General features: G+C 34.6%; 3 protein-coding genes across 10 annotated transcripts; 1 reads left to right on the plus strand and 2 right to left on the minus strand.

Annotated features, from left to right (window-relative positions):
* The first annotated feature begins 1,286 nt into the window (after positions 1 to 1,286).
* LOC126866533 (arylalkylamine N-acetyltransferase 1-like) lies at positions 1,287 to 10,198 on the plus strand. 3 transcript variants are annotated; one of them, XM_050620229.1, is made up of 4 exons: positions 1,287 to 1,439; positions 7,827 to 8,091; positions 9,166 to 9,382; positions 9,544 to 10,198. In XM_050620229.1, the coding sequence occupies exons 2-4, from the start codon at positions 7,860 to 7,862 to the stop codon at positions 9,740 to 9,742; spliced, it is 648 nt and encodes a 215-aa protein (XP_050476186.1). In that variant the 5' UTR covers positions 1,287 to 1,439; positions 7,827 to 7,859; the 3' UTR covers positions 9,743 to 10,198. The 3 variants fall into 3 exon arrangements, with proteins under 3 accessions (XP_050476186.1, XP_050476185.1, XP_050476184.1); XM_050620228.1 differs by lacking the exon at positions 1,287 to 1,439 and adding an exon at positions 2,324 to 2,511; XM_050620227.1 differs by lacking the exon at positions 1,287 to 1,439 and adding an exon at positions 5,193 to 7,027.
* Positions 10,182 to 15,191, minus strand: LOC126866521 (alpha-(1,6)-fucosyltransferase). Of its 6 annotated transcripts, none has more exons than XM_050620201.1 (8): positions 15,024 to 15,191; positions 14,344 to 14,632; positions 14,069 to 14,242; positions 13,684 to 13,984; positions 11,224 to 13,599; positions 11,063 to 11,153; positions 10,793 to 10,947; positions 10,182 to 10,705 (listed from the first exon to the last, which is right to left on the minus strand). In XM_050620201.1, the coding sequence occupies exons 2-5, from the start codon at positions 14,577 to 14,579 to the stop codon at positions 12,538 to 12,540; spliced, it is 1,773 nt and encodes a 590-aa protein (XP_050476158.1). In that variant the 5' UTR covers positions 14,580 to 14,632; positions 15,024 to 15,191; the 3' UTR covers positions 10,182 to 10,705; positions 10,793 to 10,947; positions 11,063 to 11,153; positions 11,224 to 12,537. The 6 variants fall into 6 exon arrangements, with proteins under 6 accessions (XP_050476158.1, XP_050476161.1, XP_050476162.1 ...); XM_050620204.1 differs by having other exon boundaries at positions 10,793 to 10,958; XM_050620205.1 differs by lacking the exon at positions 11,063 to 11,153.
* Positions 10,396 to 11,300, minus strand: LOC126866814 (dnaJ homolog subfamily B member 14-like). Its single transcript, XM_050620772.1, has 4 exons — positions 11,224 to 11,300; positions 11,063 to 11,153; positions 10,793 to 10,947; positions 10,396 to 10,705 (listed from the first exon to the last, which is right to left on the minus strand). Exons 1-4 carry the CDS (start codon positions 11,298 to 11,300, stop codon positions 10,396 to 10,398), a joined length of 633 nt encoding a protein of 210 aa, XP_050476729.1.
* Positions 15,192 to 15,242: the final 51 nt, after the last annotated feature.

Consider the following 15,242-nt stretch of genomic DNA (forward strand, 5'->3'; position numbering starts at 1 on the left):
TAAGATTTCTTTGATACACGATCCAGGATCGATATCAAGGAGATCGCTATAGTTGCATTATTAGAAAATCATCGGTGTAACAAGTGCCATAGATAAAAAGAGAAATTTGCATTACAGGAAAACTACCGAGAGGAAGTTTGAAGCGTATAATTTTAAGTTTTGTTTCTCGCATGTCGATTAAAATTTATCTGAATAATCGATGGTACGATCATTTTAACAGTATTGGTAATAAAACAACGTTCTTCTGCAATTAAGAAAAGGATGTTGGCATAAAAGATTCATGAGGCACGGCTTATGGCAAGAAATAATGCTGCTTACTGTTGTGTTGGCGGATTGTCAGTCGCAAAATAACGTTGCTGTTCTGTACTTGAAATAAATCAATGCGGTTTACGCGCGGAATGCAACAATGTGTTGAGATAAAGAGAAACTGGAGCACGAAACGCGAATTAAGAGAAACTGCACAGTCAATGAAGAACCTGTTATTCTCTTTATTTATGGGTAGTAAGTGTTAGTAACAATAGATAGAAAAATGTTTCTTTCCATACCAATTCATTGTATTGCTGCGCAATATCTACATGCAGATGTACATTATACGCATATCATTATGCTCGCCGCGTAGACGCTGAAAAAATTCGATTACGCTAAAATGTAATCAATCATTTCGCTACTGCAATTAGTTGACATTCGTCTATGTTTGAGTATTAATTCGCCTATTGAAATTAATCCATCGATGACTTTAATTGATCTCATCGATATAGATCGCAGGGTCTACCGAAGTATGATACTTTGTAATTACGCTATGCAAATAGTAATTACAAGCGTCGCGGTAATCATACGTGTCGAATGAATCATTGATATTTAATACGATTTCCTATTTATACACATAATTATCCTGCATCTCGTATTTTGTAGAATATTGTTAAACCTATTCGCTGAATGTAATCTGGGCTAATAGCGTTAAACAACAGAGTCGATATCATAACGAATTTGACACACTGGATTGAAATATTAAACCGTACCAGGCTATCTGGCGATAACGCATCACGGATTAATTAAAATTTCCGTCGTTTTATCTCATAAACAGAGACTGACCTAAACCTCGAACATCACGGCGTGTATGGTAAAGCAACGGACGGTTAAGTTGCTTAACTTAGTTATGGCTAAATGAATGCTGGGGAGCATTTCTATGATCGGTCGACCCATCGAATTGAGGGTCCAATTACTGATAGTTCCAGATCTTGCAACCTAATCAAATTCAATGGAAAAATAGACCTGGGGCTACTCTTTCCATGGGCTGTTGTCGAAGGGACATTACGTTGGATGGTAATGACCCTCCCTATTGCTCTCACGTTGGCAGTACGTAGTTGGCGATAGACCGAAGGGGACGCGTGTGTTTGAAAACAACGAAAAATCGTCTGGAAAAACCGTTACTTCTTCAGGTATGTAAGTGTGTCGTTACGTTCGTATTTTATCGAGAAAGAGAAAAAATTAAAAAAGGGGAGATTTCGTGTAAAATAATACATTTTGATACAAAGATACCTTTTGCTTCATATATTCCCTCATATTTCCATCGGATAAATAGGCAATAGAAATTGGACGTTATCGAATACATGGCCGGGTCAACTGGTTTCATCCAACAAGTTTGTTGCACGTAACGATAAATCGATTTTCTCACGTGTTAGAATAATCCGATCACCGGATTTATCGGATAAAGAAACGGTAGCGGAGTTCAAAGACGAATGTTTCACTGACCGAAGGTATACATTTTCTGTGAAACGAAGATGCGAAAGTTCACCGAGTTGCCGAATAAATATATCACCGACATTGGCAGTGTTCTCCTCGAAGCCTTTGGCTTCTATTCTCGGACGAATCCGTGGTGCATCTCGTTTTACGAACAGAAATAGCCGCCTGTATTTTACCTTAGCTAAGAAGATTTTATTAAATCTTTTACTAAATATTTCTTTTGAATCAATGTTAAATTCTCGATACTACTCGATTTTTTAAAGAAATTTTGTTCGTTAGATAGCATTATCAGTTTACCGCTGTTCGCGAGTTTAAAGCGTAGTGAACAATTAACTGTGACGTATCTATGTAAATAATTTTATCATCAAAGGTTAAACGGGCAGGAGAATATGACCAAAGTATATAAACATTGACGAATATGAACAAAGCATTGTAGACGCGGACAACCGGATTTGTATACAAGAATTGTTTCGTCCTGGCAGTGTCAGCTGTAATTCGATTACAAGCCCCGCTTTCGAAGTAGTGCACGCGCCTCATGTACAAAATATCCTAATGCCACGTTTGTTATATTTGCATTAAGAGGTTCAACTTCGATATTTGGATATTTGGATTGGTCGACGCAAATTTGGAGAGTTTCACGTATCAAGATCGTCCGAGCAACGCCGGAAGACCAGCGGAAGTGGGAACTATATATCCTATCTGTTTCTGAATTTGTTGCGTGAATCCACACGCGGCACGATGAGTTCCAACTCGTCACCTATGCACCAGGTATTGGCTACTTTACCATCATGCGTGTCACGTATCGAGCTTCAAGGTGGCAAGTCTCTTAGCAAAAGGGGTGACGCTACGATCAAGACGTTCGTGCTTGTTGTTATATTAAATAGCGAGACTAGCATCGAGCGAATACGTTCGACAGAAAAGTTGAGTTTCGCATTCTTTTGGAAACTTCGTTATCCAGCCGCGTTCGGAAACGTCTTTAAAACAAGCACGAGGAGAGAGCTTCGACTAAACTCTAAACGAGATTAGCCTCGATTGGAACGATAGAGCGCGATCGAATGCCCGGTGATCGGGCATACAAAGCTTGAATACTAATTTTCTTCGCTATATGCTTACTTGATGTTGTTTCAAAAGACTACTGCGTAGGAAAAAACCGTGATATGTCGCGTATTTGATTTAGCGAGCATTATTATTCGATCGAATCTAAAGAGAACGAACATTTATACAAAGTGAAACGGGGAACATGATCACCGTTCGAATGGTCGGACCATTTGCGTAAACCGCTCGGCTGAGCTAACTGTTCGTGTTATCCGCATTTTTTTCCCAACACTTAAATAATTGTCGTGCAGCGAGCGATAACGTAATTGTACGAACTCAGTCGAGTGCAACGTATTATTTTTTATCTTTTTGCGTCTCGAGCAAGCTGTCCTCAGCATATGTTCCCTGATTGATAAAAGATACAACTCCATTGTAGCGTCGATTACTCAATAATTGCATAATCAGAAAACTATATAAGACGGCATTAACTTATATAAGTTAATTGCCGCTCAGTTTTGATTAGAAGTTTCGAATTGATCGAAACATTGATTAATCGGTACTTACACGTGAAAACGATGCTCTTATTATTGTCAAACGACTCGTATAGTACTACGAAATAAAAATCTCAACGTGAACAGGTATTAAACGGTACGTGAGTCTACCTAGTACATTTGAAATAATCATACTTCCGCGCATAGATCGATTCGAAGGCGTATCCTGTATAATTATCCGCGTAAATCTCAATTAATTCCAGGGTACGACAGAGGGTTCAATGGTAATCGATACATTTATATGTCCGTTAATAGATTTATTACGCAGAACATGTTACACTCCGGTTTCAAGGTAAACTCGCATGAATGTCACTCGATATTTTATGCCATAGATCAGCTGATTCAACGATATATCAAGAATTTTTTAATTACAGATATATATGTATATAGAAAATATATAGTGTATAAAATTACGAATCATAACGTATAGATTGAGGATCTCGTCTATATATTTGTGTCTCGTGTTTTGAATAAAGGTTACACGATAATTGTTGATAGGTGAGCAAATGGTTCGAAGGAAAAAGAGAAAGAAAGTCATCTTGACTTTATGAGTCATAACTTTTTAAAGCAGGTACTCTATACTCGAGGTAAATTTACATGCAATTATTGCTACTTTATTCCGATTGGTTTGCATTTACGGATCTGGCACCGCCTCTGCTAGTCGATAGAGAATCATTTATGTGTACACGTAACACGTATCGTGATCTCTTAACGGATGGATGATTAAGTTACGATCATATATATCATTGATCGATCGACTAACATTAGGAAGGGATTATTAATGAGCATTAAAAATCTATCGCATAAATCAATAATGCGTATCGGTCAGACCAAGTTGAATTCAACATTTTTTAAACTCGATGAATTACCTATGAACATTGTCATTTGAAATTTGTAATATCATTTTTTCCGTAACTTATACGGCTTACGTTACTCAATGTCCTAAATAACGGTGCATTCGATACGCGTATCCTTCTACGCCTCTCAAGCAATTCAAGTTCTGATTGAATAAAGAGACCCGATCTATTCGCGTCTAAGAAACACATCAATGGTATAAATAATTGCATCAATCATAAACGCAACGACACGTCGCTGACAATAACACCTTCGAGATAAATCAAAGTCGGACAATTAATTCTTCCATCGGTCTACACGATTTTTCATATCGCCACCTCCTTCCCCTTTCATCTTTTTTCAATGGGATCACGCGATGCAATGGCTGCACTTGTTCCAACTTGTTTGCACCATTATCGTTTCATCTCGGACTAGTGGCGAATGATTTGTAACAAATTTGCTCAGGAAAGCGTAGAACGATGAAAAGACACGATAGAAAACACGAGAAGGAAGATATAGTGAAAAAGGTCAACGTCGTCTGACCACGGAGATCGTTAACGGTTTAACACCTCGTATCGAATCCGGTTCGAAAGGATTCCTAGAAGAAACGAACGATTGTTATATTTCATTGTCGTATGCGTTAGCGATCGCCTCGTTTATCAGGCCCCGCGATCAAAGGCTGCAGAAACCGGTGATTGTATTCGCGTTGTCGACCATTACAGAATACCTAGCAATGTCCATCGGAGGTCCGATCGAAAGATCACCGGACGACCGACAGGATGTCCATGTAAACGCCTTTAGAAAAATGAAAGAAAAATGGGTCAAGAACTCTAACTGAGCTTCACGTTGTTACAAAGATCTTGAAGGTTGCGAGTTACTATCTTTTTTTTCGTTTTTTAAATTCAATATGACATCGAAAGAGGATATGGAACGATACTCAATGCCCGGCAACTAAAAGTCGACGTCATTGAATGCCACCTAAGGCATGGCTACGGTTCTCTTCGCTGACCTTCGCGGGTTTAGATCGACGACAGTTCCGTGACTGGTCCAGAGCACCTTTTGCGTTTCGTATAATTCAGTGGAATTACATAATTCGAGGGTAAATAACCTCAGCTCCGAATCCGGTTCGCGCTTCGTGATAGATTTCTTTTGTATCGCCGAGACAAACGGTGGTCCACGTGACCAGACATTTCTCGAAGCGGAAAGCCAGCACATTCGATAATCTACATCTTGAAAGTTTGAACGGTGCCTCCACTAGCCTTTGATTGGTATTGCAGTGGATCGACGGTAGGGAAGAAAAGGACGAAGGGACGACGTAACACGCGAATCGACTTTCAATTTCGAAAGACGGTATTAAAGTTCGAGCTATTCGATATCCACGCGTGCATTGGCAACCGACACACAAGCCCCTTCCTTTACATTTAAATAAAACCGCGATATCTTTCTATTCTACGCGAACGTTTTGATCCGTACCAAGTGAAGTAAAAGCGAAACGTTCGAGAAGATACTCGGTGATTTTCCGAAACGAATGCGTCTTTGCGAGTTTAATCGGTTTTCAGTGTCACGAATGTCTGTCAACGCGTGAATGACGGAAGTCGATTTATCGGTAAACGTTGTCCAATTATTTTTCTATCTTATCTATCGCCGCATATGTACACTGAACTTGAATTAAACACTTTGCGCCGGAGCGGAAGAACTCGCTCGTCCACCGACGCAAATACTAAGAAATTTTTAATGTGAAAGGAAAACCAATTGGAGCTTTCTGTAGGCACGAAACTGTTATATTTCCGTGTCACGTTGCAATATGTACACGAATTGTGAGAAAACGTGACAGTTGTAATATTGTACGGGATTTTATTGCGTATCGCGGAATGTCATGGCAGCTTCGAGGATAATCAAGTTAGTTAATACCATTCATTCTTATAGGACCCTATCGTGCGCCAGGGTCTTATGATATATCGCTGAGTAATTGGCATAAGTAGTAATTTCACTCTTTTTTTTAATTTCTATTAAACGTCGATCGCGTGTCTCAGGCAAACATGGACATGTGTTTAACGCATATTATTTGTATGCTTTTTGCCTCCCTGAATCGATTCATTTGCATAAGCGATATTAAATGCTAGAAGCTGTACAAATGTATCTGAAATATTAGATCTTCCCTCGGTTGTTGGGTCCATGGTAAATTACACACGACATCATCGATAATCAAGAGACTCGAAAGAGGAACTCGCGCGACTAATTATTAGCGGAAAGAACGGAAATACGTCGCGAGAGAGATGATCGAACGTGTACGCGAACGTTATGTAAAGTATCCTTTCCAATTCCTAAAAGATGCATATCAATCTCGCTTGAAAAATGTTCGTTTCCTGGCGAAAAGATCGATTGCTTAAGAGACAAACCATACGTATAACGAAAAAATATAAGAATACAAAAAATCGAGAAAGACACGCTGACGATCAAATGCCGATATTTCTGATCGCTAAGCATCCTAAACAGTATTCGTCTGTCCCTGAACCTGTAAGAATGGCTTTTGCCCGTACTGAGAGTATATAAGACTGACGACGTCCTATCACAAAGCGCAGTGTTAGATTACCACCTCGACGTCAAGAACGAGCCTCGCGTTATTGACAAACTCGACGGTGTTTCTACATTCAGTGGTCAATTGAATCAACAATTGTCATCGTTTCGAAACGATATCATCGCCCAAATTTTAACAAAACCGGTTTCGAACGTATAAGATTCACGTTGAATATTACATTATGGAAACTGCGCTATCTACGGACTTGGTCAATTCTGCTCGTAGCGATGTCGGCAAGAGTCAGACCACTTTCGCGAAAGATGTGCCGAAAATGGTCAAGTATACGGTAAGCTGGCAATATTTTTCGCTTGGAGATCCAACGATATTGCATTGCGATAAATTTTACTAGCGCGATAGCTTTTTTCGTTGTATCCGACCTGACTGGATCATACGTTAATATAGTAGATTTAATAAACATAAGATTTTTCTAAACGATACAAACTTAAGTATCACGTTCTCGATAATATTCGATAATTTTGTCTATATACATTGGGTATCAATAACTAATTTAAAAAAATATCTACATCGAAATGATTAAATCGCGAAACCGAGAAAATGTACAATGTGGTAATAACAGTATAATATTATTGATGAGGCTTTTCTTTAATGTCCTGTACAGATGGTGGAACGAATTCTTTTACAGCGAAAAAGACGTAATTGTGATTCTGGAAATCAAAACCTACTCAACTTGTATTAGCTGTCACGAATCATTGCATCGAAATAGATTAACCGTAATTCAGCCCTCGCCAAAGTTGGTCATTGATGATCAAGATAAAGCGTTGCGCAAATAAGAACACGTCGCGAATTGCTACGTTAATTGTTGCGTGTGAAAGCGTTAATTCAATTCCCGTTGTCGCGAAAACAATGAATTGTTATTGTCCTGGTTGCATTAAGTTACGTTTACTTATATATGCATTGTTGCACCATACATTGCTATGCAGAATTCGTGCAATCAGATATGCTGCTACTTTGTCTAAGCAATGATCCAACTACCAACTATCAACAAGCGTAATCGAACAATTTATGCGAATCTTTACACATTTGCAACTTTCGTAAATCTTTTCTAAATTTCTTGTCTGCTTCAGCTGGCTGATTCAACGAACAGCGAAGGAATTGACATGGACTATCAGATTCAATCAGTCACTAAAGATGATAAGCTCAGGGTACTTAACTTTCTCAAGCGGTACTTCTTCAGAGACGAGCCGCTCAATCAATCGATCCAATTGCTAGCAGGTAGAGAAGACTTCACTTGCACGGAATTGGAGCAGTATAGTCTAACTTCCCTTGAGAACGATCTCAATCTGATGGCAGTCTTATCGGACGGTACTTTAGTTGGTGTAGTATTAAATGGTAAGAATTTGATCTATGAGTATCGAATATTAACAATGTTTTCATTGTTCATTGGGGTATTTACGCGAAAGCTGCTGGAACCACGATTGTGTTAACCAAGATCCTGATATATCTGGGTTAACAACACAATCGAATACCAAGAACATTCTATTTTCAGCAGGAACAATGATATGCTATGAGCTAAAAAGTTCCACGAATAAGAAGTGGTGACAAGTCGGTCGTGATGAATAATTATTCCTCGAGTTTGTATATTAAAGTGAATCTAGGGTAATAGGATGAGCAGATACTTTAAAATAGTGTACAAAATATTCGTTCATAATCTTTGGAGGCCATTGCTATATTTACGAGACGTATCTTGTTTGAGCATCTAGCAAGTAGTCTGTTGTTTAATACTACTAGATCGGTACTGAAGATAGGAAGAATCGTATTGAAAGACTCGCGTGATCTTATGATTTGGCTGAGGAGTTAGATTTAAATGAATCAAATTAAAAACAAAGAAAAGATTCAAAGAAAAATAGTAGATACACCTACTAGAAAACGTTACTAGTTAACGTTACATAAATTGTTGTGCCAGTATCGAGCAAGCGTGAGACTTATTAATCGCTACCAGTTGTCGCAATCACAGTAATTAGATAATTTTATCGACAGATCTAGTTATCCATATGCTTATTCAAATAAAAAGAATAAAGCTAAAAATATATAAGAGAAATTACAGTTTCCTATATCTCTATCTATATATCTATATATAGTTTTTTATTTTCGTCCATAAACTTTTTGGTGTAGACCAAAAATACTCAGAATTTCAATTGTGAAACTTGAACAAGAAACATCTTCGTAGTTAGTGTAAAGATAATTATGTTTTAAATGCAGAGCCGATGTTAAAAAGTTACCTTCGAGATGTAAATTATTAAGGCTGAATTACATCAACTACCTGATATTTATGCAATATAATTTATGCAACACATTTAGCTTTATGGAGACGTCATAATAAATTAAACATTTACTACATAAATTAGAGTTAAGCACGCAAATTCTGCGCGAGTATAATCGATAAATTGTGCTTGTTAAATGCAGGAAAGATGGATCCTCCATGCGACGAAGAACCACACTACATATCTAAGTGTCGAAACCCAAAATTCAAAAAAATTCTTCAGTTACTGCATCACGTGGATCAGAAAGTAAATTGCGAAGAAAATTTCCACGGGTTGGATGTCTTGGAAATTAAAATAATTTCCGTAGATTGTGAGTGGCGAGGCAGAGGCGTTGCCAAAGCGCTGCTAGAAAGAACACTGTAAGTCTCACTTTGTTAATTAAGTCTGTGACGAACACAGTGAATTAATCGCAATGTCATTTTATTAACTAAAATATTGTTATATATAATACATTATTCAACTAATATTTAATAATACTTAACGGTATATAAATAATCTACTCACGAAAATTTGTCTGTAGTGAAATTGGGAAAGAGAGAGGCTTTCAAATGGCACGTGCCGACTGCTCGTCCTCTTTTTCTGGGAAACTATGTGCACGAATGGGCTTTGAACGAGTCTATGAACTCAACTATGCGGATTATCTAGACGAAGATGGTAATCCTATCTTTTCCCCTGAATCGCCACATACAGAAATTGTTTCGTACATTAAGAGATTGTGAAAAGCGTCATAATACGTATTTGAAATCAGGTACCCGTTTAAAATCGAGTATAACTCAGAAACGCACTCCTATATCTACGTTATATTTTTCTTATTATCAAATATCCGTACACGTGATACATTTCTTTTCTGAATGTTTCTTTTCTTTCGTAAACATTTTTTTTTTCTACGAATTAATCTGATATCTCTATAATTATTTCATCGCGATGCTATAAAAACGAATTGTGCCAAAATATCAACAATAATAAAGTTTAAGAAATAACTCGCACGTTAAGAAGTACACTTGATTTAAACAATAGATGAATATTGCATTATTAGCAGCATAAATAGATATATAAAAGTTACACGTCCTAATTTTATTGAATGTGTTTAAAATATGTATGAATTTGTTAGTATTCTGTTGTAATGAATTTATACACAAAAATAAAGATGACACATGATTTGTATATAAGCATAATTTCTATTATAAACAATTTTTTCACCTATAAATACAATTTTTCTAATTTAAAATATGATCTATTCTACTTAAAAAATAACATTTTACAACACATGTATTACTTCGTGTAACGCATTGTATGTTTTCGTACAGCAAAATTTTTAAAAATTTCTCTATGTTACAATATGTAAATCCAAGTAAATATACCTTCACACGTGTTATTTATCATCCGTAGACACGATACCTTCTGCCATCATTTTTTCCAACATTTCTAGCCTCTCTTCAAGTGTTTTATTTTCATACTTTTTATTACTGTTCTCAACCTCTAGCATAATCTTACGACTCTTTCTTAATGCTGCATTTTGACTAGCATTTGACCATACTATAACACGTATCAATTGAATTAGTAATCCTATAGTCAGTAGGAACACCCACAATATAATTGCTTTTCTTTTCTCTGCTTCAGAAGGTTTTCTTCTATATCTTGGATAGTACATATTGTATGCATATTGGTAACGATTATAAGATCTGAAAATGAATATAATTATAATAACGATTAAAAATAATTTTGGAAAATAATTCTTAAAATAAACGTAGTTCCTTTAAAAAATATACCCAGCATTCTGATAATAGTGATTTTCACGAATATTATTCTCCTTCAAACCAATATCATAACTACGTTTGCTCTGTTTGTTGCTTAAAATACTATAGGCTTCATTTATTTTCACAAACTCATCATGATTTCCCTTATTGCCACAGTCAGGATGCACCTAAAAAAATACTTAAATTACCATTTATTTGCTATATACTTTAAATATTTTAAAATACCACGAAATTAAACATAATTGGAAAAATATTTGAAATACATAAAAAAATGACTTATACCTGTTTAGATAATTTGATATAAGCGTCTCTTATTTCTTTTTGGGTTGCATTTGAAGAAATATGCAAAACTTCGTAATAATTACATTTACGTCTTTAAAAAGCATACTTAGCATTAACTGATACATGTATATACGTGAAATATGTTATTTTCAGATTCTAACCTTTGATTATAATTTCTATAGAAAACATGAATTAATGTAGGTACTTCAAATTTATACACACGAAAAATTTGTGCCATATCCTCAAAATCTTTTCTGTATATAATTGCAAACTTAAAAACAACAACGCAAAACACTATTATGATTCTACGACATTACTGAACTGAAGTTAGTGATGTTATCATGAAATTATATCGATGACGTTAAACTTTTATACCAATTAACTTCGCCATATTTCTTTTTAAATTAACTTGTAAAATGAAAATGTTACAAAATGTAAAATAAATTATGTAATAACACATTCTGACCAAAAGATTCATGAATTAAATATTTATTAAAAACCAAATTCAGTTTTTATAATATAACAATTCTCATTTACGTTTGGTGTATAGTATAAAATATATTACAATATGTATACAAGAAACATCCTTAATTATATAATAAGATAGGCCTCAAGCCCAGCTCGATGTCTATGCATTTCAGGTTTATCATATTACGCAATTTATGCAATATTTATTATGCGTTTTGTATAAGCTCTATTATTATCAAAAAAATTATTATGTACGTAATTTATATTGTATATCTTATGTACAAATTGTACGTTATGACAATGAATTATAATGCAAGCCTTTATTAAGAGATATGAGATTAACTAATAATGTATAAAACCTTCTTGCAATTTTATAAAAATTGACATATTATTTAGGTTTTATCTGATTATTGGCTTGCCACTGTAAATAATACTTTGAGTTCAAGTGCATTGGCACAAATAATTTTTGTTTTATATTGTATGTTAATTATGTATCTATTTTAAATGCATTATATAAAAAACATACATTCAGTTCGCTAAAGAGTTGCAATGTAATACATTAATACAATCACATTCTAATAAAATCTCTTATTAAAATAACGACTACAATTTGTAACTTCAATCAAAATATATAAAAATTTTTAATTATATTGCGCGCATGTACGCTATGCATTTTTATTTTCTTTATGTTTATGTCCTTAGTTCAATTTGTAAGAAGATCGTAAATGTATTCAAAATTTTCTATAATATTTGTTTACGAATATCTATATACGGTCTTCTCAAAATTCAAGATATACATATGCATAGGCAATAGAATAATTCATTTTTTTTTTTATATAATTTGAGATAGTTTCAGTTTGCAAGAATTAAATTTGTCATTTACTAGTAGTAAAATATATACGTGTTTGTGAAGTTTTTTACTGTTTTTAACAATTTAAATATGAAGGCAAGTTATTTTTTTCAAGCAATCTGAATGCTTTCAAGATCACTACATATTCAGAGTATGCCTACTCGTTCCTGTTTTCTTGTAAAGGGACATACGGATATTTCGGAAAATCTACAGCATCTACTGGATTTTTAACTTTAAAACTAGGAAATAATCCCGTCATACTAGTTCTAGTATTGTATCCTTTGGAATAACCGTCCCAATGATTTCCAAAAACTTCAATTAAATCTCCTACTTTCAATTCAATTTCACCCTCCTTTCTCGGCTTATGATCTAGAATAGCTTGATGAGGGTGTGGATTTTGACCACCATAATAGTAAATATCATCTAATGACGCGAAACGATTATAAGCGTCTGGATAATATGTTTGCATTAACTCATATGCTACACGGCACACTTGAGAACTGAATGTGCACACCAAATAATCACATTCGGATAAGAGATGTATATCGATAATTATTCCTTGTAAAGAAGAATCGGAATATCGTTTCGCAACTGAAGCTGTCTCTGCTATTTCTGGATCTCCTATTATTTCATAATTTGAATAACGATTTCTTGCCGTTGTGATCACTTTTGGATCATCGCTCGCTAGAAAAACTCTTCTCACTTCTGGTTTTGGTTCAAGTTCGTCGAAATATTGTTCAACTTTAACCATATATTCGTCTATATCGTGATAAGCAGCTTCAGTACCAACTTTATCCGTTCTCCGTACATGAACTCCAACAATAGGTTTTTTGAAACCTAGTTTTTCCTTAGCATTCTCTAATGTTCTTTTCACATGTTCTTGAGGTCGCATTAAATACTTTAAAACTTGTCCTACCCACCACACTAAGGGATGGCCATGAAGTTTCTCTAACCTTGAAGCTAAATCAGCTGGTACACTTGGTGGTTGAAACCTCGGTTTTGGATAAACATTATCCACAATTGGCAATGAAATGACTTGTTTAGATGAGTCACCAGGCCAGTTAGCATGTGATGCTCCAATTGTAGATACACAAGTCTCGCTAAGTGGTTTAAAGACTGATTCCCAACCATCTTTGTGATACCTCCAACCTTTAGATCTAATTATTAATGTTCGCTCTGTACCATAAGCAACTAAGAAACAATATGTAATATGATGAATCTAAAATACAAAATAATGTACAAAATTTCATTTATAATGATTTATATAAATTCTTACATTTTATTTAAGATAATTTTTATTTACCTGACATCCAAATCCGCAACCTTTGTTTAAACTGCAAACCAACTTTCTTGCTTTATTGCAATCACTAGGATTTTGTAAATGCCTGAATCTTCTTTGTACAAGATCAGATAATTCTTTTGCTTCCTTTTTACGCCATTCATCATAGCCATCTGCTTTCATTAATTTGTCAATGTCTATTATGAGAGATTTTTTATGATCCCAAACATTTTTTAATGTGTCCTGTATTTTTTTTTCTCTTTGTTCATAATTAAGTTTATCAATAGTTTTCCTAAATTTACTTAGTTCTGCATTAATATAATACCTGTTCAAAATATTAAAGTACCGCATGTAACATTCCCATATTTTCATATACAGTGACAAACTATACCTTATATGCTATATTTACCATGTCTCTTGAATATTATTTCTTATCATTCTTCTTAATTCTTCATATTCAGAAGAAGGGACACCGTGCTTAATATTATCCTGATGATCCAACAAATCATCATAAAGAGAAACTTTCTCAAGTTTTTCTTGTATTGAACCTAAATGGTCTCCTTGAATAGATTTTGATCTTTCTCTGGAAATTACGTTATCCTGTACAACGAAAAGATCACAGTGCTCTTTGTTTTAAACTTCAAATAAATCTGTCTGCTTTTATAATTTCTGGTATAAACTTACCCTAAAATTATATTTTTTAATGCTTCATTTTGTCTCTTAAGAATCTCAAAATCATTAACCATTTGAGCTAAACGTTGAGCATTTTCTTTATTTGTAGGACTCTCATTATTGGATGATAAATTATTAGCCTTAAAGATATGTGATACTGATATTATTAGTACCAAAAGCCATGTAGCCAATAATGCTATTCCTACTTTCCCTAACCAACCAGGTCTCCCTGACCAAAATGTTGCCATTTTTTATTATGGTAATAGAATTATATTATATTTGATGAGTCGCATTACGTCATCTATAAATGTAAAATTATCACTCTTTTAATGGAAAATTGTATTACACGACAACTGTTATGTAACAAAAGTAAAATATTAAAAGTACTTTGTAAGACAGTATTTTGTGAGTACTGAAAAGAGTTACTTGAACTCCTTTATCAGGCAATTAAGAAATATATATTGTAGGTATAACTTCACAATAACAGTACAAATTATCCTCAATAAAACTAATTTATCAGTAGGAAGTATGAATGTACAAGGTAATACATAATGAAACAAAGTTAAAAAAGGAAGGAAAAATATAATACAAGACATATTATTAAATTATCATTGAAAACTTGACATTAACATGTTTTTATATAAACCACGAATAATCTTATGTTGACGAATTGAATAAAATATCAATCTTACCGTGTGCTTCAGCATTTCTATAAAAAGATTTCAAATATGAGATAGAGAACATTCGTTATCATCAACGTAATCATAGGAACAAGTTCTTTGCAACAAATTGTCAAATTTTTTTTCATGTGCGGGTACAGTCATTAAACACTGTTTCATATGGCAAGAGCAGACAGTGTGAGTTACAATTTACAATTCTTCCGCATACATTATGAGCCGTTTGCATTGGAG

This window comes from Bombus huntii, chromosome 6, assembly GCF_024542735.1.
Source record: "Bombus huntii isolate Logan2020A chromosome 6, iyBomHunt1.1, whole genome shotgun sequence".
Lineage (NCBI taxonomy): Eukaryota > Metazoa > Arthropoda > Insecta > Hymenoptera > Apidae > Bombus > Bombus huntii.